Source organism: Cladophialophora immunda (assembly GCF_000835495.1).
Source record: "Cladophialophora immunda strain CBS 83496 unplaced genomic scaffold supercont1.2, whole genome shotgun sequence".
Taxonomy (NCBI): Eukaryota; Fungi; Ascomycota; class Eurotiomycetes; order Chaetothyriales; family Herpotrichiellaceae; genus Cladophialophora; species Cladophialophora immunda.
In genome coordinates, this window is record NW_015622542.1 from 6261542 (window position 1) to 6283455 (window position 21914).

A 21914-nucleotide genomic window follows, 5' to 3' on the forward strand; every position below is an offset into this window, starting at 1 on the left:
TCAATTACCGTTTCCATGACCCTGAGAAAGGTGCCAGGACGGCGCCACTGATGCAAACCGGTCGATGGACGATGTCCTCCGGAGCAGCTGTCCAACAGCCAACCTGTCCGGACCGAGAAACGTGGCTTTAGCTTTGGCCGCTGAGGCTTGCTAGACATCCCCCAAAGTCCAACGCCGCTGAGCCCGTTCGGCGGCTCGTTCACTCTCCCCTGAGTTGGACTGATATCAGAACCTGGTCCTGGCGATCCTGATCGCATACGTATATCAACAATTCATACAAAGGCACATCTGATGGTGTTACATACCCTGGTCTACCAGAGTTATTATTATCTAGGCCGCAACCAAGATCAGTAGAAGACAGAAGACTTTGTGGGGTTCGTTCTCCCCGTCAACATGATCGCCCCTGGCTACGATCCATTATCCAAGACGAGGAAAATGATGGGTCATGTACCCCGTACGAGGTAAATGCACACAGTTGCACCGATATTTCCGCCGCCCAGCATGAACAGGCCGAATGCGGTGCTGGCCAATTTGCCTTTGCCGCCATGATTCGGGTTCCGGCCATGGATATCTTACAGGGCCTTGTTTGCCAGAGCAAGACCCCTTCCCACCTGACCTCCTGGCACGAATTCTAGACAAAAGTTACTGCGACCACAGAAGGTGTGTCGGATGCTGGCATCCCTGTGTGTCAATGCCGTTAGCTGTCCACGGTGCCTGCTCCCAGACTGCGCGATCGTCTGTCCTCGGATCAAATCCCACGTTTTCGACGCGCGATACTCCCACTAAAGGGGAAAATTGCTTGATGAGACTGTCCTGTGCCTACGTTAACATCGCATCCATGTGTTTTGCGGTGCGGCTCTCCCATTTGAGAGGGGATTATGGTTCTGTGCCGAATCCCAGAAATTTCCGACTCCGCCGTTCATACCGGCGTCAAGTGCATGGCTTGTGGACTGTCTTAGGGCTCCTAAGCCCAGGGCCACGCAGCTTGTGGTCGATTCTGGACGCCCTGTGGGCCGCCCATTGATCGACGTTCGGGATCGCCCTCAGACAACCCCAGTCAAGTTCTGGGTCTGAGTTCACGTCTGACGACACTACTACTTGACCACCACCTGGAAGTGTGCTTGGAGCCAGCAGCAGGACCCCTGTCGTGCCCAAAAATCCACCGCCGCGGTATAGCGCTTCTGCAATCATTCGCTACTTTTTGGGCATGGGGCCTGACTGAACCAGGAGGGGTCCCCCTTCCAACTTCGAACCTTCGAGTCTTGACCTCTTCATTTCTGGACAACACCAAGCTCGGTGTTACAATAGCAATCTGTGCCCGTGGGTGGAAACAGCTTCATTTTCACCTTGTACCGCGCATATCCCTTCCCATTTCAAGCCCGGATGCAAATCGACATCACATTATCTCCCCTCAATCAAACAAATGCTTCAACGGTCTGGCTGATCCTCTGATAATCGTTGGTCACCCGCGTCATAGTCGGCTTTGGCTTGTATCTGCGAACTCCGACAACTTTACCTGGGCAGACCAATTTTGCCGCATTCTGCGCTGCTCAAATTGCAACCCACACTTCCAGTGCAGGTCCAGCGCGGTTGCATGTGCGGCGAGACTCAACGAGACCTGCCTGGATTTCCTTCGGTCCGACTGGTGCTCCTCGATGTCATATCACGCCTTTAAAATTTTTGCCGCCAAATCGACACTAAACCACTGTCAATTTCTGGCCTCTACTGAAGCTGCCTGTCTCCTACGCACTCTGCTCTGCGCCTGAGACTTTCCACTGGTTCCCGTTGGCTGGAGACCTGGAGGCTTTGGACCGTAAGGCGCTGGTAGTTGGACTGAGACAAGCGCATGGAACATTAGTTGTTGTTACACCGAGCTCAATTGTACCGATTGCCAGTATCGTCATTCCTTGGTCGTTCGACGAGACGCCTACAATCGCAACAAGCGGCCCTCCGTACCACAACGTCGTGGTTCAGAGTCTTGGAAGTATTGGTGACTGGGAAGTCCATCCAGGGGTACGGCATTCCCTGAGCGAGGGCACGAGGGCAAGAACAAGTATTTGTTTCCATCTGTTGGCGAATACATCTTGTCCTGTGTCACAATCAGCCATTTGGAATTGTGCGACTTGCGCACCAAGGCATGAGCGGCCCCTACGACCATGGCATGAATATGCCAATCCCTAATATGCTGGATGCAGCCTATCCGATCTACGATGGCACTTTCAATGCAGCATATCCCCGGTTGTCGGGTCCTCCAACTCATTTTGACGGTGTTGCCTTCTGGTACAATCCTACCAACACCGAACAACTTTATGACAGGCAGGCAAGCCTTCTCAGTGGCCGGCGTGGAGGAGCGCATGCAAATAGCATGGACACTTCCGCTGTCAAACACCGTCGAACCCGCAGTGGTTGCTTTACTTGCCGCAGCAGAAGAGTGAAGGTACGATCTCGAACATTGTCATGTTTACTGCTTCCGCGCTAACCCTGGTGAAGTGTGATGAGACGAGGCCTGTCTGCGACAGTATGTGATTCCTCCAATTGCCCTGGAATTTGGTACTGACTCCTACCCCAGGATGCAAGAAGGGTAATCGTGAATGCGAGTTTCCGCAGACCACCCAGTCTTCGAAGCGATCCAAGCAAGGCGACAGTCGCGGCACCAAGGATCAGGCGGCGAAGCATGAAGTCAAAGATGAGAGCATGACCGGGTTGCCCACTATAAAAGACGAGAGCGAGGAAGACGAGTCTCCACTGTCTCCGACGACAACACGACCACCACCACTGCGAAGCGACAGCGGCCAATCAGTGCCACGCAGTACAAAACCCAAGAATGCTTCAGAGGCATCCTCTGGCGTCAAGGATCAAACCAGTCCACAATCGAGCGAAGCATCGGACGCTCGCTCAAGAGACGATACACCTGCATCATCATTGCGCACAGTTGGCAATTCTGCGGAAATGCAAGCTCGACAGGCAAAGATAAAGTCCTTGAAGCCCGATCTTCAAAGATATCTACAATTCCAGCAAGAGTATATGACCTTCTACCACTACTTCTTCAAGCTCGACCCGACGGACTTTGTGCATGCAGAGTTTATCGACCTTGCTTTGACCTACGAGCCGCTGCTATATGCTGCTGTCGGTTTTGCGGCGTACCATTACGAGCTGAAGCAGCCTGAACCCAAGTTGTCGCATTTCTTGGGGTACCATAGCAGATCGCTGTCAATGCTCAGGAAATCGTTGGAGAAGAACACAAAGGTCACCGAGGCCACTCTTCTTACTGTTTTACAATTGGCCACCTTCGAAGAATATATTGGCGATTGGGTGAATCTGGTGGGGCATCATCGTGCGGCTCTTACTATGGCGCGTGATCTTTACACCCCAGGTACGATGATGGAGTCGGACGTGGGAAGACGTATCTTCAGCTGGATCGCTCGCTTGGATGTCATGGTGGGTCTCATGGCCGGCAACGAGACGCGACTGGACCGTCAATGGTTCGAGGCGAACGCTGCATGGTACCACAGTCAGGTCGAGAGCGACCCAGAAGTCGATGTCGACATCGAGAACACCATGGCATACTTTGTATCCTCAAATCGACTGATTGGCATGGACATGGCTGCTCTGTTCGCCAAGTTTGCCAAACGCGAGATCAGCGTGGAGACATTTTGCGCCGAAAACAGCGAGATTGTTGGGAGGGTCGAGGCTATGAAACGCCAGATCGAATTGTTCAACGACGAATACTACAGGGTACAAGAGTTCCCGGTAGAGAAGACTCGACCTTTGACCGAAGAAGATATTGTCAATCCTTATGTTCCGGGAGGCCTCTTTAAGGACGTCCTCTGGCCTCTGAACTTCATGTGGATCGACTGGTACAGCATTGAGCTATTGCAGAGATACCAGACGGCGGTTATGCTTCAGCAGCCGATGCCTCCTGAATTGGAACAGATCAGTCTGGAACAGTGTCGAATCTACGAGGCCATGGAGCGGTGGCCGGATGCTCCAACCGGATCCATCTTGGGAGCACATGCGCCTCTGGGACTTGCTTCGGTTTTCCTGAACAAAGATGCTAGACACGTCATGTGGATGCGAAGAAAATTTGCCGCTGTGGAAAGACAAGGCTACATTTTCCCACCGTCCTTTCGACAAAAGATGGCTGAAAGGTGGGGTTTGACGCACGACGAGGTCGGTGAAAATGAAGCCGTGGAAAATTGGTGGCTACCCAATGACGAAGGGAACATTCCTATGTTGAAGGAGATCCGCAAAGTGGTGACAGAAAGGCATGAAAGCGATACGATCACCAGCGTCGAGTCCCTTGCCAGCGTCCGAGACCTCAAGGCCATCTTCGAAAAGCTGGATCTTCGCACTCAATCGGCTGGGAAATCGGGGGGTAGTGATGGACAATTCAGCCCCAAAAGTGATACCAGTGGTGGACTCAGCGACCGCGCAAGCAATCCCAGTTTCAGTCCCACCAGTGTGAACTTCGGTGACGCAGCGAAAGGGAACAGCATATCGGTAGCTGTGCAAGATGGAGCTGGTTCCTCGAACCGAAGAGACAAGCGATCTGGCTCGACTTCATGAGAAGATGATGAAAGTGACTGCAGGGCTTTTTCGGAAGCCTTGTCGGCAACGATATATTTTCATGCGCCAACGACGCGAGACGAGCGACAAAGGAATTATAGAATGGCCTGAGCTGCTCGTCACAAAACTCCTCAAAGGATCGGACGCTTCGATCTCCGTCCTCCTAGCATTGGTGCCTAGGCACGACGACGTCGAGTTCGTCTGACTAGGCAGACGACCCTTCAACTGGTTTCATCCCTTTCATCGCTGCGATATTATTGTTCTCTTTTACAACAGACCCACTTTCACCTCGCATGTTTCAATCCTGGTGGGAGGAAAGTATTTTTGCTACAGCACAATTCTAAACTTCTGATTGTGCGGCCATAGAAGAAGCATTTGTTTCGATTCTGTCTCAACTCGGTCCGCCGTCTGTCTCTTGAATCGGCAGAGCTGGGCAGCGTGGTGCGACTCGAACATCTGCAAGCTTCATCATATACCAGGGATCTTCTCGCTCTTTCCTCTTAGAGACGTATATATAAATCTATACTCATCAGCAAAAGAAGGCGCAGTGCTCCAGGCGGCTCACGCCTATCGAGCCAGTTTTGGCAACGAGGAAAAATGAAAGGGCAAAATTGCTACATTCACATCTTCTTCTTGTCTCTGCTCCTGGAGTAAGACTCGCCTCTGGATGATTGCTCGTTGGGCAAGCTCACATACTTTCGACCACACGCAACAAAATTAGCCAGCTGATCAGATTAGATGCTTCAAAAGGAGCGCCCCGTGTCGAGGAGTTTTCAGCGGGATCTCCAAGTTCACGAACCGCTAGTAAGCAACGACCGTTAGTTTCCCCCTGGGGGCATTTGCCAGCCCAAGTCTTTCTGCATTAATAATGTTAGCAAAAGAAAAGACATCCCAAGATGGCCGAGGCGTCCTCGGTCGGGGACATGGGAAAACGGTCGGCCAACATCACCTCCCCTTTTTTACTCGTGGGTAGAGGACCAACCGGTTCATCTTCCTTGCTGTACGAGGGACAGGGAACTCCACTGCACCCGGGACATGAGCTCTTTTGGGATGGCCGTTGAACAGTGCGTGTCGAATAGCAAACGCGTATTCGCTTTCCCTCGTACCCCGGGGGGTGTCGTTGCTCTTTGGCAGGATGATTTATGTGGCCAGACTTGGGGGATCAAGCACACACTCACCCCCCTAAAATAGGCTTCTTTATGCAACCTCGACCCCTCCGTCGATGCAGTCGAATGCTGCTGAAAGAGGAGAGGAACCATCATAGCACCCCTGACCTTTTTGCCAATGGCTCGCTGTCCATGAATTGCGTTCGTTCTTGCAGATACTTCCCGCGTGGCTTGCCAGTGTTGTTCTGGTCCAATAGCAGTGTCTTGCCCTTGGTTGTCCTTTGATGTCCGTGTTAGTCTGCTTCTGGGATGGGACTCTCCATCGCCGCGTCTTGAGTCTCTGAAACGGTCCACATGGGTTCTCGTGCTAAAGTGTTTGCGGTTCGGCATGTTTTAGGCCCACATTAAGTTGCTTGCTTCCTTCGAGTTGCCACTAAAAAGCTGGACGGCAATAAGCTGGCTCCATCAGTGAACAAGACAACTGGGGCTCGACTGCAGAACAAGGCTTGGTCTTCGCAGGACTGTGAACCCCGGGCTGTGGTGGATATCCCACCAACTCCAGTCTCAGGAGGAGAGTGCACATCTCGTTCGTATCGGCAGGTGCTTATTCTGCGCCGACACCACTCGGCCAAAGTGAGAGATGAATACGAGGGTATGCAAAGGCACGGAAAAGCGGACGCCTTTAGCCTTCTGAAGCCGTCACGTAGTTTCCCGTTCTAGGCGAAACTGCCTCTTGAAGCTGCGAAAGTAGTCACACGGGATGCTTCATCCAGCCTAGACTCGTGCAGTTTCACGCCAAAGACGTATTTCTCCGAGTCCCCTGAAACACCTCCTCAACGTGCCCGACATGTGGGATATGGGGGGGGCATGTGGCAGACAAAGAAGGAAAGCGTCGTTCCCTTGGATTCCACAGTATTCGTAGGACTTGATGATAGCGCGTCGATGCGGGCACTCCTGCTCCTTGTGGTGCCCGTGGTTAGTCCTGCTCGTACAGCCCTCGAAGTGATACCAGGTGGATGTTGAGTAATTGCATGAAGTATGTATGGAGTACTATTGTCTTGATGCCTTTTCTTGCTAGCCTGCCGGCTAAAGCCGTTGATAACAGTTGCCTGTGATGAATAACGTAGCAACAGCTGGATTGGTGTCCAAGTGCATCGCACTCGCCCGCGATTGCTGTTTGGTCGAACCTGTTTTTCGAGACTGCCTGTGAATGGTTTCACATATCTTGAATGGATAATGTCAGATGGTCATTCATCATCCCCGCATGATCACCTCTCCCAAACTGACGAGACTCTGGGGTGTTTGTTCAACGAGTTAGGGAGATCTACCGAGCCTCATCAGCCCAACCTTCTCACCAAATAAGACTTATACAGAGTGCCGTAAAAACACCGAGGTCGGTCAGGGTGGACGATTCGAAGCTCCCAAGTCTTGCCCACCCTCGAATGGCACACAGTCTCGCAGGGTGGGATTCAACGTTCATGTCCAGTAAGCTGCTATTCTCAAGCTGCGCCAAGGTTGATGGCCAGCGAACGAAGAGTTTAGTCTTGAAGCTTGCAATAGCAGCCAAGGGGGCAAACTTCCCAGAAGCCAGTGGCCTTCTAGCGTGGAGTAGTTGGAGCTGCGATGAGGCTGCCTCCCACGTACATATGGAGGCCGGCCAGTGAGTAGACTTCTGCCACGAATGAGCCGTCGCGCACTCAGTGTAGTGCTTGTTGCATGGCAAGTGTGCCTGATTCCCTGTTGCCGTTAGAACGGCTGATCTTCCCCAAAGATACAAGAAAACCTTCTCCACGGTGACCACTGGCGGTATGGGGCATGAAATGCGCGGACCACAGGCCAAATTAAGTCCCTCTTGTGAATGGAAATATGGAGGAAATGTCTAGGGATTTGGCAAGGGTGTGGTGACAACATAGACAGACTCTCGGGGGACGTGAAATGTTCCCAACCCGCTGGAAAGGCTCTCCGATACAAGTGGTCCGGCCCGCAGGGGTTGTTGAAGCCATCAATTCGGATACTAAGAATGTCCGGGCCCGGTCCTTTAGAGTGCTCGATGTCTCGAGGTAATGTCGCGGATCCACTGGTCCAGGAGTTACTATCATTAGCATGGCCTAGGATATGGGACGAGTAGCTCCAATGGAGGACAGTCTCCATTATTTATTGATCCCATTCCTTAGGGGAGCAAAAAGCAGTGATACAAGGTCCAACTCGACGAACCCGGGTAACGATCGGACGACAAGTTTGCGATACGACTTTCTCAGAGTCAGTAACGACCCGGCAATAGAGCGAAATTTAATAATGATCCAGGAGATCGCTGCTTCGTCGAGCCTAGGCTCATGAGCTTCCATGGGGGAACTTCCACTCTCTTGCCATGCCGGCTCCTGCGAGCGAGCAACTGTCTTGAATACATTTGCCTCGCATGTTTTCTGACAATTTCGAGTTAGCCCGACCGTACGTGCGCACCTAATTGATGCCAGGCTTTTCCGTGGTGCAATCATCATACACTGATGCTATTCCGCTTGGCGAGGATGCAGCCCTTGGAATCTGCTGGGAGATAGTTGGGACCAGCGTCTTCTCGGGTTTTATTCAGCTCTGTATCGTTCAGCATTTGGGAAATCGTCGATAACCAGTCCCAAAACCGTGAACTGGGCTTCATGTACCGTCTTGCGCAATGGCAACGAATTCAGAAATGGGATTTGGGATCGCTCTTGCAGTCGAGCATCATGACGGTTCTGAAAACACAAAGGAACCGAAGCCAACACGCTTCGACGGTCTGGCAGTTGCGAGTGATGGCAATGGGATGGCAAACGAGGATCCGGTTGATCTCGAGGGCGAGAGCCTTGCAAGACTGCTGCGTCGTCAGTCTTTCACGAGCCGCGATTCGAGGACAGCAATCCTGGAAATTGGGAACATAATTGAAGAGCGAGAGGAATCTGTGGCGATAGGAGACTGACAGCGATGACCAGCCTTGGTTCCGGTCAGCGAGCAAGTTGCAATACCCTCGAGCGTCTGGAAGGTGTCTTGGGGATTGACAGAAGGAACACGAGTCGACTATCATCTAGAGGTTCGCATTAGTTGGCCAGTTCTCTATCGAGGTGCGGGCAATCCGGGGGACTGATGTGTTCATTCAAAGATTTTGTCAGCGGAGAGTCTGTTGATGTAACCAGGAAGTGACACGACCAAGGGAGCCGCGGGAGCGTAGGTGGAAGCGCTCGTTCCTGGAGACAGAGGCGATGGTGATCTAGACCTTGCAGGGGTATTCTGATCCGTCTCGAAAATGAAGTCTTGCTGCTGAGTGGGAGTTAGATACCACCTTTTCTCGGGCAATACTATTTCGTTTCCTGTGAAGCTTTCAGTCATCCAGCAAAGATACATGGTCAAATGCTTCAGTCGAGCTTGCATCTATCTTGCGTGAGATTGGTGCATCGAGGCGAGCCGTCGTGTCCACAGTGGGGGTCATTTGATGTCGAAGAAGCAGTTCAAAAGCACAAAGACGTTGCTGCCTATGAATCCAGGCGATATGAAGCTAGAGTAAGGAGCAGCCTCCAGCTATGAGCGACAACATCAATTGGAACGAAAGACTGGCAACAAACATGGTTCCAAGGCAGTTGAGTGAGAGAGCCATAGAGCCTCTGCCTGCGCCCCGTCTGTCCAGGCGCAGGCGGAATGTGGTCTGCGGTCGGCGCACTTTCCACATTCAGCTGCCCGACAAATAATTTTCCCACCCGCGTAATGCGACCAACACGACGGACTGGTTTGCAGACTCACTTTGCTTTCGCCACCAAATTTCTGTATTCGTGTATCCCTCTTAGAAACCTCATACTCTGAGGCATGGATTCGTATCGCCCTGCTGGCGACGATCGTCGGCCTTATCGAGACAGCGACTCATACCGGCCCCGCCACTATGACCCTCCTCCCCCGCCTTGGCCTCCGTCTAATGGCGGCAATGGGATGTACTACTTCCAAGGCTCGCGCGACAGAGACCTCCCAGGATCGTCTAGCTATCGACCCAGACCTGACAATCGTGGGGCGCGTTCTCAACCTCCACGACGGGACCAAGCTCGCAGGCCTCCGCCGGCTTTTCCCAAGACAGCAGCAAATAGGCCCTTGATGAAGCTTCGTCAAGACGACTCCACGGATTCTTCCCTTACAGATCCAAACTCGAACCCCAAGTCCAAGTTTCGCAATGTCGACGAGCTCACTGATAGTGAAGAAGAAGAAATGGCGCAATCCGAAGATGAAGAGGTGGACCGGCCAGCCAACAAACGTGCGCGACTGAATGGACCCGAACATACCGCCGCACCTGTCGCACCAAAGTGGTCAAACCCCGATCCATACACCTCACTTCCTCCTCAAGCAGAGGCAACTGTCAAACGCGTTGATGTTGTCAAGCTGATTCGAAAAGCGCGCATCGATGGCGACCGTAGTCGCGAGGAAGTCAACATAGCCGACGACTTCATCTCTTTTGATAGTGAGGAACATAAGTCGACCGAGCAATATATGTCTCTCGCGCCTCGTTTAAATATTCCGATGGCGCCTAAAGTATCGGCGTCTCAAGTAGAGATCAGGACTACCGCTACGGGAAAGAGAAAGCGAGGTGCTTCTCTCGGTGAGGACGCACCACTGCCACGATCCGACAACCAGATTTATGCCGATCGTCATGTGCAAGAACAGTGGAGAGCAACACCTGGAGTTGATACGACGCCGTGGCTGGCAGCTCATCCCCCTAGTGACATTCCGTTGGTTGCGTAAGTGAGCACATGTATTCTTCACTTTCGCAACTGACCGCCATAGTTTTCACAAAGAGATCATTGACTTCTACGATTGGGTGAAGCCAAAGCCTCACGAGGAGGATGTCCGTGACGAGGTTTTTCGACGCCTGAATACCCTCCTGCAAAGTTTCATCTACGGAGAACTCAGAGCGTTCGGATCTTATGCTGCTGGCCTGTACCTCCCTACCGGGGATATGGATCTTGTTTACCTCACTCGCAACTTCAGACCTGGCCGGTTTTCTCCAGAAGATTCGAGGCGACTCGTCTGGGACTGTGCCAGGTTTCTCAGGCAGAGGAACATTGCTGAAGGAGTCATCGTACCTATTCCCAGGGCTAAAGTCCCAATAATCAAATTTGTCGATAGGGTCAGCGGCCTCAAGATTGACCTTTCTTTCGACAACGATACCGGCGTTGTTGCTATTGACACATTCCACAGGTGGAAGCAGGAATATCCTGTTATGCCCATAATCGTGTCAGTGGTGAAGCAATACTTGATGATCCGAGGGTTGAATGATGTTTCAACAGGTGGTTTGGGGGGCTTTTCGACTATCTGTTTGGTCACCAGTCTGCTTCAACATTTGCCAGTTCTTAAGGAGCCAACCAACCTGGGCGACGTCCTATTACAGTTTTTCAACTACTACGGGAACCTCTTCGATAAGAATTCTGTGATCATCCGACTCGACCCCCCCGGATATTTGCACAAGGTAGTTGCGTCCATCCTATTTTGTTCATACTAATCTGTTGCTGCAGGCGTCTCACCGTCCTCGGTTCGATGATAGAGAGTCGAGACGGCTTACTATCATGGATCCACATCGCGCGGACAACAACATCTCAGGAGGAACCAAAGAAATCGACAAGATCTTCAAATGCTTTTCTGAGGCATACAAGGCCCTCACGAGTCGACTATCCGCTTACGAAAGACGAAATCCGCAGGCTCCTCAAACCAGCTTTTTGGAGTGTCTCATTGGTGGCAACTTCACGCTTTACGAGTCACAGCGCAAGAAATTGCTTGATCTTTGTTCCGACGACCATGATTTAATGGTGACGAACGAAAGAAATGCGTCCAAGATGTCTTATCGACCGGCTGTTGTGAACGCACGTGGCGAACGGAACGTACGTTGATAGTTGCTGTCCTACAGACGAGGAAGCTTGACGTGATCTAGGGACAACCAAATGAATCTGAGGTTTCCTCAGAAAGAATGCCCGCCCCGACGAAGACGCTCGTTAAAGGCGAGAAACGAGCGAAACGGCTCAAAGACTTACGGCCCGAGCTCGCACCATCGATACGGAACACTATCAGCCTCATAGATGCTTTGAAGATTGGAGGCTACAAAACACCGCAGGAGATGGAACATGACCTCCAGGTACGGGAAACGGCGGCCGCGAAAATTGCAGCAGCCAAAGTCGAGTGACCAGACAGCATTCAGGAGCATTTGTCAGTTGAATCACTCTCACGAGTTACCGTATCACAAGCTGGCGCCCCATTGCGCCAACATTATTCAGGACAGCGGCTGAGTGCCGCGTATTGATTACTGGCAAGTGATCAGAGCATCTTGACAGTCACAGTGTCTTGAGAGCTCCTGTGTCTCAGAGTGCCTGTCTTTTCAAATCACACCCACTTGAAAATGTTCTCTTCAGCATTGAATTCTTCCATCCAGCCTAATCTCGGCTCTGCGATTTACTATGGCATTTGGAGACTGCTGACAAGTATATAGAACGTTGTCACCTCACAACGGCTGGCGTCCGCAAAGGCCGGTAGGAAGATGCCAAAGTTCAGCCCAAGACACGATGACCGACGCTACAAAACCCTCTCCATTGCTTCTCTTTTAGTCTTTGGTCTCTTGCGTGATTATTTACGTGTGAAAAAGGTAACTAATCTCCATATTTGGAAGCCTACTGGAATGCATCAGGACTTGCATCGCCTCTACTTCCAAGACTGCCAATCCAAAAATCGAAACATCTCAAAATACGGCATTTCTCGAGCTCCATGGTATCATGAGGCCCAAATGTCAACAGGCCCAGAGCTCTCTTGAGACCACAGCAGCTATTATCACGCAAGTGGTGCCTGAGCGCTGCTCTTGAGCTCTATCCTACCGCCCCTTTTCTCATTGTCAAAAGTGCTTTATGCACTATGGCGGAGAGGAAGTCTCGGTAGCAGACCTATCTTTGCATGGTCAGGCTGGCTGGTGGTTCATCAAAGATTGGCTGGCTCTGATATTCAGTATCTCCGCCAGACTTTGGCGCAGCGACTCTTTGTCAGCGGCATAGAGTTGTGGTTGTCTTTAAGAGCACCGAAACTCGTTACGCTGACGAAGTGCTCTGTATGGCCGAGTCTGGCGAACTGACTGGGAACCGAAGGAGGGTGTCCGAAGCCGAACTCGCCTACTACCACATGTTGGAGATGATGAGTAGCACTGACAATGCCTCCTCTGTCATCCAAGGAGTGAACGGATACCAGTCTGCTCCGGCGAACAAGCCAGCATTGAATTTGTGTGAAGTTGGCATCAGTAATTCCATTGGACGCCAACTTCTTCTGAAGTATCTGCCTTTTGCAGAGGAATGGGTAACAAATAAAAGAAGAGGAAGGGTGGAAGAAGCTCACCCGGCGATGCAATGGGTACGCAGTTGGTGACCAGTGCAAACATATCGAGAGAATTGGTGAAGGATGCATTAAGGTCGAGACCTACAGAGAATCAGAGTGAATCAGAAGGTCTGTTTAGATGGTTACCTATCCAAGGAAGCACGAGTACAGAGGTACATGCTAGGTAGGTAGCTAACAAGCTGCACTATTGTAAGTGCCTGTGGTGCCTATATGGAGATCCCAGTAGTTAAGCGTTTTAATGACATCGGGTATGTCTGGGCTCGGTGGGCGATTCTAGCACCCAAGAGAGCCGCACCAAGGATCGGAAGGGAAAGAATTGAGCACTGCGAGGGTCCTTCACCCGCTGCTCCGCCGCCAAGCGCGGACACCAGCCAGCCTGAGTCTCCGCATCCATCCTGGGCGGCTGTGGCAGCGTAACGTGGACATGGCAATTACTGCTCCCCCTCATGCAGTGCAAAAAGTCACTTAGAAACATGGAATAGGCCAATATTTTGCCCTCTCAACACCTTCACGTCCGAGACACGTTGACATCTCCATCCGTCCCACCGCGCTCAGAGGTCATCCTGCGGACCATGGTTCTGCACCATGGCGTCGTCGCAAGGTCCGGGTCCAGACCCCAGCGAGCGCATCTTCGTTGATCTACGAAGCAAGAATGACGAAGTCAAGAACAAGGCTGCAGCAGAGCTGCGTGACTTGATAACATTGCTCTCGAGAGGTCAGACTCAATCCTGTGTGTCCTTCTGATCTGCTGACCTGGTTTCCAAAGAATGGTCCCCCGAACGATTCAGCGCATTCTACGATCGAGTTACCACCCGCATCAGCAACCTCATCGTGCAGGCACCCGACCCAAGTGACAAAGTTGGAGGAGTCGTGGCCTTGGACCGACTGATAGACTGCGAGGCAATTGATCCTGCCCAGAAGGCTTCGAAATACTCCAATTACTTGCGGGCAGCTTTGAAGAGCAATGACTACAGTGTGCTGGATGCGGCCAGTCGGGCGCTGGGCCATCTGGCTCGACCTGGGGGGGCATATACCGCAGAGCTTGTCGAAGCTGAAATGACATCGGCCTTCGAATGGTTGCAACCGGAGAGCAAGCAGGAAAGCCGTAAACTGGCAGCCGTCCTACTCATCCGCGAGCTCGCCAAAAATTCACCTACACTTGTGTACGGCTTCATTCCCCAGATCTTCGAGCTGATCTGGAATGCCTTGCGAGACCCCAAAGACCTTATACGCCGAATCGCCGCCCAGTCCGTCAGCGCATGCTTTGGTGTGATGGTTGCAAGAGACACACAGTTCCAAAACCATTGGTTTGCCAAAATATACTCCAAGACACTCGAGGGTTTCCGACCAAACACATCTGTTGATGAGACGCTGGGTTCTCTTCTGATCCTGAACGAACTGCTGCAACAAGGTAACATGTTCATGCACGACTTCTACAGAAACGCCTGCGAAACTGTGCTCCGGCTGAAGGACCACCGCGATCCCAGGATTCGTACCCAGATTGTACAGATCATTCCAGTCCTGGCGGAATATGCCCCTCTCGAATTCATCAACAACTACCTGCACAAATTCATGATCTACCTCCAAGCCCAGCTGAAGCGAGAAAAGGAACGCAACCAAGCTTTTATCGCCATTGGCCAGATCGCAGACGCGGTTGGTAGTGCAATTGGTCAATATCTCGATGGCATCATTCTCTACATCCGGGAATCGCTGAGTGCGAAGACCAAGAATCGAGCGGCGGTCGATGAGGGCCCGATGTTCAAGTGCATCAGCATGCTTGCGGGAGCCGTTGGCCAAACACTTAGCAAGTACATGGAGGCTCTCCTTGATCCGATCTTCGCTTGCGGCCTTACCGAGCCTATGGAACAAGCCCTCGAAGATATGGCGCACCATATCCCGCCAATCCGAGCGACTATTCAGGACAAGTTGTTGGATCTTCTGAGTTTGATACTTGTTCGTACCCCTTACAGGCCGCTGGGATGCCCGCCGAATACTTCACCACCCCTTCCTTCTTTTGCGAAGGATTATGGAGGCATGCCAGCCGAGCACAAGGACTACGAGATTACGTTGGCTCTTAAGACCTTGGGAAAATTTGATTTCTCCGGTCACATACTTAACGAGTTCGTTAGAGACGTCACGCTTCGCTATGCCACTAACGACAACCCGGAAATCCGGCGCGCAGCTGCCCTCACCTGCTGCCAGTTGTTCATGCAAGATCCTATCCTGCATCAGACCAGCAATAACGCCATTCAGGTCGTTGGAGAAGTGGTGGACAAACTCTTGACTGTTGCAGTTGGTGATCCCGATGCGGACATACGAGTGACTGTCCTTCGAGCCCTGGATCGGAAATTTGACAAGCATTTGGCCCGGCCGGAAAACATCCGCTGTCTTTTCCTGGCCGTCAACGACGAGGTCTTCGCTGTTCGTGAGGCTGCCATCGAAATTATCGGGAGGTTGACGACAGTGAATCCGGCTTATGTATTTCCACCTCTGCGGAAGCTGCTGGTTAACCTGCTCACAGGACTTGGTTATTCCAATACAGCAAAGCAAAAGGAGGAGTGCGCCCGTCTGATCAGCTTATTTGTCTCCAACGCTACCTCTCTAGTCAGGACTTACGTGGAAGCCATGGTCTCTGCTCTTCTGCCTAAAGCGACTGACCCCAATCCCGGAGTGGCTTCGACAACCATCAAGGCTCTTGGAGATCTCACTTCTGTTGGTGGAGATGAAATGGCTCACCACATTCCGGAGCTCATGCCGATCATCATCGACGCCCTGCAAGATCTCGGTTCACATGAGAAGCGCGAAGCGGCCATGAAGACCCTGCGTTCCTTGGCAATCAACTCACAATATGTGATCGACCCATATCTGGACTATCCCGAACTCCTTGGAATCCTGATCAATATTATCAAAACAGAGGCGCATGAGGAGCTAAGGACAGACGCTATCAAGCTAGTTGGTGTCCTAGGTGCTCTGGATCCTTACAAGTACCAACAGCTAAGTGAATCTGTTGCAGAAAAGCAAAGCAAGACAGAGACCCAACCGGTGTCGGACGTCGCGTTGATCATGCAAGGTTTGACGCCATCCAACGAGGAATTTTATCCGACAGTGGTGATCAACACGCTTATGCAAACCATACTCGCCGACCATACACTCGTTCAGTACCACAGTGCTGTGATCGATGCGGTTGTGACTATTTTCAAGACGATTGGCATGAAGTGTGTTCCATTCCTGGGTCAAATAATCCCCGGGTTTCTGGGTGTCATTCGCAGCTCCCCTCCTCCTCGCTTGGAGTCATATTTCAACCAACTTGCAGTGCTTGTCAATATTGTCCGTCAGCATATCCGTGCGTTTTTGGCCGAAATCATCGAGGTCATCCGAGAGTTCTGGAACGTGTCGAGGCAAGTCCAATCTACGATTTTATCCTTGATCGAGGCAATCTCCAAGTCTTTGGAAGGCGAATTCCGCAGGTACTTAGCAGGACTGCTGCCGCTCATGCTAGGTGTGATCGAAAACGACACAGATCTGCGGAGAGAATCCTCCATCCGCATCCTGCACACGTTTCTGGTCTTTGGCTCTAGTGGAGAAGAGTACATGCACATGATCGTACCGGCAATTGTTGGCATATTCGAAAATCCTGCGGCACCTCCGAACGCACGCAGAGCAGCAATTGATACTTTGGGCAAATTGTCTCGAACTGTCAATGTCACAGACTTCGCGTCGCTCATGATTCACCCGTTGGCAAAGATACTATCTTCTCCGGAAAAGGTTGTGACAAACTCTTCTGAACGGTCGCTGAAATCCGCTGCGTTGGATTGCATCTGCGCACTGATCTATCATCTCGGACAGGATTTTGTGCACTATTTGCCTCTTATCGAGCGGTCTACAAAGGCGGGTCAGATCAACTCTGAGAGGTTCCAGAAATTGATCGAGAATTTCAAGAGCGGCAAGGCTCTACCTGTCGACTTCTACCCAGAAGAACAATATGGGACGGCGGTGGAAGACACCAGCTACTCCAATATCACCTCGATGAGGCTACCAGTCAACCAGCAACATTTAAAGAGTGCTTGGGACACCTCTCAGAAGTCGACAAAGGAGGATTGGCAGGAGTGGATGCGACGCTTTAGCGTCGAGCTGTTGAAGGAATCTCCGTCACACGCTCTGCGGGCTTGCGCGAGTTTGGCTGGTGTTTATCAGCCACTGGCCAAATACCTTTTCAATTCCGCGTTCGTCTCGTGCTGGACCGAGTTATATGATCAGTACCAGGAACAACTCATCCAGTCATTTGAGAAGGCTCTGATCTCTCCGAACATCCCTCCAGATATCTTACAGACGTTGCTCAATCTGGCTGAGTTCATGGAACATGATGACAAATCTCTTGCAATCGACCTTCGGACACTGGGACGATACGCTGCCAAATGCCATGCATTCGCCAAAGCGCTCCACTACAAAGAACTTGAGTTTGAGCAAGATCAAAACAGCCAGAGTGTTGAAGCTCTTATCAGCATCAACAACCAACTCCAACAATCCGACGCTGCTATTGGCATTCTCCGAAGAGCACAGGTCTTCGGTGAAGTCGAATTGAAGGAGGCATGGTTCGAAAAGCTACAGCGATGGGAGGAAGCTTTGGCAGCATATCAGAAGCGAGAGAAGATCGAGCCAGACAATTTTGACGTGGTAATGGGCAAGATGAGGTGCCTGCACGCTCTGGGCGAGTGGAAAATGCTGTCCGAAATTGCGCAAGAGCATTGGAACAGCGCCTCGACGGAGAACCGCAAGAACATGTCTGCTCTGGCAGCGGCAGCGGCTTGGGGCAGAGGCGAATGGGACCTAATGGACAACTACATCAGCGTCATGAAAGAGAGCTCACCCGACCGGGCATTCTTCGGTGCAATTCTCGCGATTCAACGCAACAACTTTGCAGAAGCTCGCAATTTTATCATCCGGGCACAAGATGGTGTCAACTCAGAGATTGCAGCAACTATCGGCGAGTCGTACAATCGCGCTTACAGCGTTGTGGTCAGAGCACAAATGCTTGCAGAGCTGGAAGAGATCATTCTTTTCAAGCAAAGTGAGGGCAACCTCGAGAAGCAAAATGCCATGAAAGTTCTGTGGAACAAGAGACTCCTCGGGTGTCAATCCAATGTTGAGGTCTGGCAACGAATGCTCAAGGTTAGGGCCCTTGTTCTCACCCCTTCAGAAAATCCAGATATCTGGATCAAGTTTGCAAACCTCTGCCGAAAATCCGAACGCATCGGCTTGGCCGAAAGATCACTGGCGTCCCTAGGGGGCAGTGGCAACCTTGCTGCTACTGGTCCAGGCGCGGCACCACCTCCTGTTGCGTATGCTCGTCTCAAGTTCACTTGGGCGACCGGCAACCAACAGCAAGCTTTGACATACTTACGCGATTTCACCACCCGACTAGCCGACGAATACCAACAAGCCAACACTGCGATGGCAAGCGGTGCACACAACGATAGGATGAACAATCTGAATGGTCTTGATATGAACGGGCACGACACGATCGCTCAGAGAAGGAGACAAGAGGACTTGGAGAAATATGCCAAGCTCCTTGCCAAGTGCTATCTCCGACAGGGAGAATGGCAATCCTACCTTCTGAGAGGCGACTGGACAAGTCCACGAGCTCAGGATCCTGTGCGAGAGATCCTCAACTCGTATCAATTGGCGACACAATACAACGAGTCGTGGTACAAAGCATGGCATGCTTACGCACTGGCAAATTTCGAAGTCGTCACATCTATGGCATCCCATACCGACCAAGACAAAGTCCGCAACCTTCCCGAGCACGTTATTCAGAACCACGTTGTTCCTGCCATTGGAGGCTTCTTCCGGTCAATCGCGCTCTCCAAAACAAGCTCGCTCCAAGACACTCTTCGTCTGTTGACGCTGTGGTTTGCTCATGGTGGCCATAGTGAAGTCAACCAGGTGGTAATCGAGGGATTTGCTTCCGTCAGCATCGATACCTGGTTGGAAGTTATTCCCCAATTGATCGCTAGAATCAATCAGCCCAACGCGAGGGTGAGAGCTGCCGTGCACAGGCTACTCGCAGAAGTCGGTAAAGCACATCCTCAGGCACTCGTCTACCCGTTGACAGTGGCAATGAAATCATCGGTGGCGCGACGAGCCAATTCCGCCACTCAAATCATGGATAGCATGAGAACACACAGTCCTCGACTTGTTGAGCAAGCGGATCTGGTTAGCCACGAACTCATCAGAGTCGCTGTGCTTTGGCATGAGCTTTGGCACGAAGGTCTGGAGGAAGCATCTCGCTTGTACTTTGGCGATCATGATGTCGAGGGCATGCTTGCCACCCTAGCTCCGCTCCACGAGCTCCTTGATCGAGGTGCCGAAACTCTCAGAGAGGTTTCGTTTGCTCAAGCGTTTGGCCACGACCTGGCAGAGGCTAGGGCTTTCTGCAACGCTTTCCGTCGCTCGAAAGAAATCGGCGACCTTAACCAAGCTTGGGATTTGTACTATGCGGTTTTCAGAAAGATCGCGAGGCAACTCCCCCAGCTCATGAGCCTCGACCTCAAATACGTGTCGCCTCGACTGAAGGATGCTCACGATCTCGACCTTGCGGCTCCTGGTACCTACCAGTCTGGCAAGCCCATCATCAAAATAGTGAGCTTTGATCATGTTCTGACTGTAATACCCTCCAAGCAACGACCCAGAAAGATGACGCTCAAGGGATCAGATGGCGTGTCGTATGCGTTCCTCCTCAAGGGTCACGAAGATATCAGACAAGATGAGCGAGTAATGCAGCTGTTTGGCCTCGTCAACACCCTTCTGAACAACGATACCGAATCATTCAAGAGGCATCTGAACATTCAACGGTTCCCCGCTATCCCGCTGTCACAGAACTCCGGACTGTTGGGCTGGGTACCTAACTCTGATACTCTTCATAACTTGGTGAAAGAGTATCGCGAATCCAGACGCATCTTACTGAATATCGAGCACAGAATTATGCTGCAAATGGCACCTGACTACGATAACCTTACGCTCATGCAGAAGGTGGAAGTCTTTGGATATGCAATGGACAACACCACCGGCAAGGACCTATACCGTGTGCTCTGGCTCAAGTCTAAGAGCTCTGAGGCCTGGCTGGATCGACGAACGAACTACACCCGGTCACTCGCTGTCATGTCAATGGTCGGCTATATTCTTGGTTTGGGTGATCGCCACCCGTCAAATCTCATGCTTGACCGCATCACTGGCAAGATTATCCACATTGACTTCGGTGACTGTTTTGAAGTTGCTATGCATCGCGAGAAATATCCAGAACGCGTTCCGTTCCGACTGACGCGGATGCTCACCTTCGCCATGGAGGTCAGCAATATCGAAGGATCGTTCCGGATAACATGCGAAAACGTCATGCGCGTCATCCGCGAGAACAAGGAGTCAATTCTGGCGGTGCTTGAAGCCTTCATCCACGACCCCTTGCTTAATTGGCGTCTCAATACACGCGAGTCTCCACCCAGACCACACTTCCGCTCTGAACGGAGACAGAGCATTATTGATGCGCCAGGTGCACAGGGCGGAGACTATGATCGCAGTCCAATGGAGAGTGCGAACAACCCAGCCGCGTTAATGAATGCCCAGGGACAGAGTCATGTTGGTGCTCCCCCAGGCCGTCGACACCGACGTAGCAGTGTTCTTGACCCGGCCATGGTCGGCGGAAGTGTCCTTGACAAGACAATGGACAACAATGCTGCAGCCCAGGAAGCGAAGGAGGTGCAAAATGCCCGAGCATTGCAGGTCCTTGCCCGCGTCAAGGAGAAATTGACCGGACGTGACTTCAAGCCCGCCGCGCCAGGAACACCCTCGTACGCTATTGCCACGGCCCTCCGCGCGGACGTCAATGGGCTTGGTCTCGAGTCTCTCATGAACGTGAACGGTGGCGCGATGAATAACTTGACCAACGGCGCCATTGGGGCCGTGGATATGCAGCCACACGACAATCAGGTCTCTATTGCGGGAACGGCGCCCGAGACTACCATGGCGGGGATCGGTGGGCTAGGAGTTGCAGAGCAGGTGGATCGCTTGATTCTGCAGGCGACGAATGTGGAGAATCTGTGTCAGCATTATATTGGATGGTGTTCATTCTGGTGATCAGGCCTGGGAAATGGACGACCACCTTCAATCTGTGTCGACTGAGAGGATTGCTTCTTCCGAGACGATGGTGTCCAATGAGCCAGGCTTTGGTCTGCATTTGCTGATATCCACTTGGCCATGAGAGACTATGCTGGCTTGCCATATGTTTGGGCCTTGTCTATACCGAGGGAAGGCGCTGGACGGACTAGAGACCAGGGATGGAGATGGAACGGCAAGACATAATCTGTGGCGGCTTGGACAACACCTAGCGAGGGGATTCATCGATCAAACATCGCATCTACCCTGTCCTTACCTTAGTTAGCCTGGGATGAAGCAGGGCGTTGCTTGTATGTAATGCATAGTAGCACGGAGTGGCACGGCATGGCACAGCATAGGATAGCGAAATTGTAGCATGGGAGCCAGTCACCAATCCCAAAGGACTCGATGGTCATGGAAGTTCCATGTGTACAGGATGAGCTCCAAAAATCCTCATACAGGAGCAGGAGGTTTCGAAGCAGAGACATGGCTACTTACTTGTAGCCCTAATCCCACGGAGGATTCGCGCCGCACACCCTATATAGGCAGGTCAGCAAGTCACCATCCAAACACCGCGTACTCGGTACTCTGTTACATAAGCCTACGAGCTATCAACAAGGCTTGACTCGACCCGGCTCCTATCGATCGAGTAACGGGCCACCAGTGTTGCGCCCTTGTATAACTCCTGCCTGGTGCTGCCTGACCTAGCGCTTACATAGACCCCAC

General features: G+C 51.9%; 3 protein-coding genes across 4 annotated transcripts; all 3 read left to right on the top strand.

Moving 5' to 3' along the window:
* Positions 1-1285: 1285 nt before the first annotated feature.
* On the top strand, positions 1286-5183 carry PV07_04349 (uncharacterized protein). The gene is made up of 3 exons (XM_016391145.1): positions 1286-2437; positions 2491-2518; positions 2570-5183. The coding sequence occupies exons 1-3, from the start codon at positions 2138-2140 to the stop codon at positions 4564-4566; spliced, it is 2325 nt and encodes a 774-aa protein (XP_016253047.1). The 5' UTR covers positions 1286-2137; the 3' UTR covers positions 4567-5183.
* A 4248-nt stretch (positions 5184-9431) lies between these two features.
* On the top strand, positions 9432-12124 carry PV07_04350. Of its 2 annotated transcripts, XM_016391146.1 has the most exons (4): positions 9432-10417; positions 10464-11145; positions 11192-11554; positions 11605-12124. In XM_016391146.1, exons 1-4 carry the CDS (start codon positions 9501-9503, stop codon positions 11851-11853), a joined length of 2211 nt encoding a protein of 736 aa, XP_016253048.1. In that variant the 5' UTR covers positions 9432-9500; the 3' UTR covers positions 11854-12124. The 2 variants fall into 2 exon arrangements, with proteins under 2 accessions (XP_016253048.1, XP_016253049.1); XM_016391147.1 differs by having other exon boundaries at positions 11192-12124.
* A 1381-nt stretch (positions 12125-13505) lies between these two features.
* On the top strand, positions 13506-21680 carry PV07_04351 (uncharacterized protein). Its single transcript, XM_016391148.1, has 2 exons — positions 13506-13758; positions 13810-21680. The coding sequence occupies exons 1-2, from the start codon at positions 13629-13631 to the stop codon at positions 21168-21170; spliced, it is 7491 nt and encodes a 2496-aa protein (XP_016253050.1). The 5' UTR covers positions 13506-13628; the 3' UTR covers positions 21171-21680.
* Positions 21681-21914: the final 234 nt, after the last annotated feature.

Excerpts from the sequence above, each read along its gene's own strand:
- PV07_04350 (XM_016391146.1), top strand. The coding sequence starts at position 9,501 with ATGGATTCGTATCGCCCTGCTGGCGACGATCGTCGGCCTTATCGAGAC. Across the intron at positions 10,418-10,463 it reads AGTGACATTCCGTTGGTTGC|TTTTCACAAAGAGATCATTG; the intron begins GTAAGTGAGCAC and ends TGACCGCCATAG. Across the intron at positions 11,555-11,604 it reads ACGCACGTGGCGAACGGAAC|GGACAACCAAATGAATCTGA; the intron begins GTACGTTGATAG and ends GACGTGATCTAG.
- PV07_04349 (XM_016391145.1), top strand. The coding sequence starts at position 2,138 with ATGAGCGGCCCCTACGACCATGGCATGAATATGCCAATCCCTAATATG. Across the intron at positions 2,438-2,490 it reads GCCGCAGCAGAAGAGTGAAG|TGTGATGAGACGAGGCCTGT; the intron begins GTACGATCTCGA and ends ACCCTGGTGAAG. Across the intron at positions 2,519-2,569 it reads GACGAGGCCTGTCTGCGACA|GATGCAAGAAGGGTAATCGT; the intron begins GTATGTGATTCC and ends CTCCTACCCCAG.
- PV07_04351 (XM_016391148.1), top strand. The coding sequence starts at position 13,629 with ATGGCGTCGTCGCAAGGTCCGGGTCCAGACCCCAGCGAGCGCATCTTC. Across the intron at positions 13,759-13,809 it reads GATAACATTGCTCTCGAGAG|AATGGTCCCCCGAACGATTC; the intron begins GTCAGACTCAAT and ends TGGTTTCCAAAG.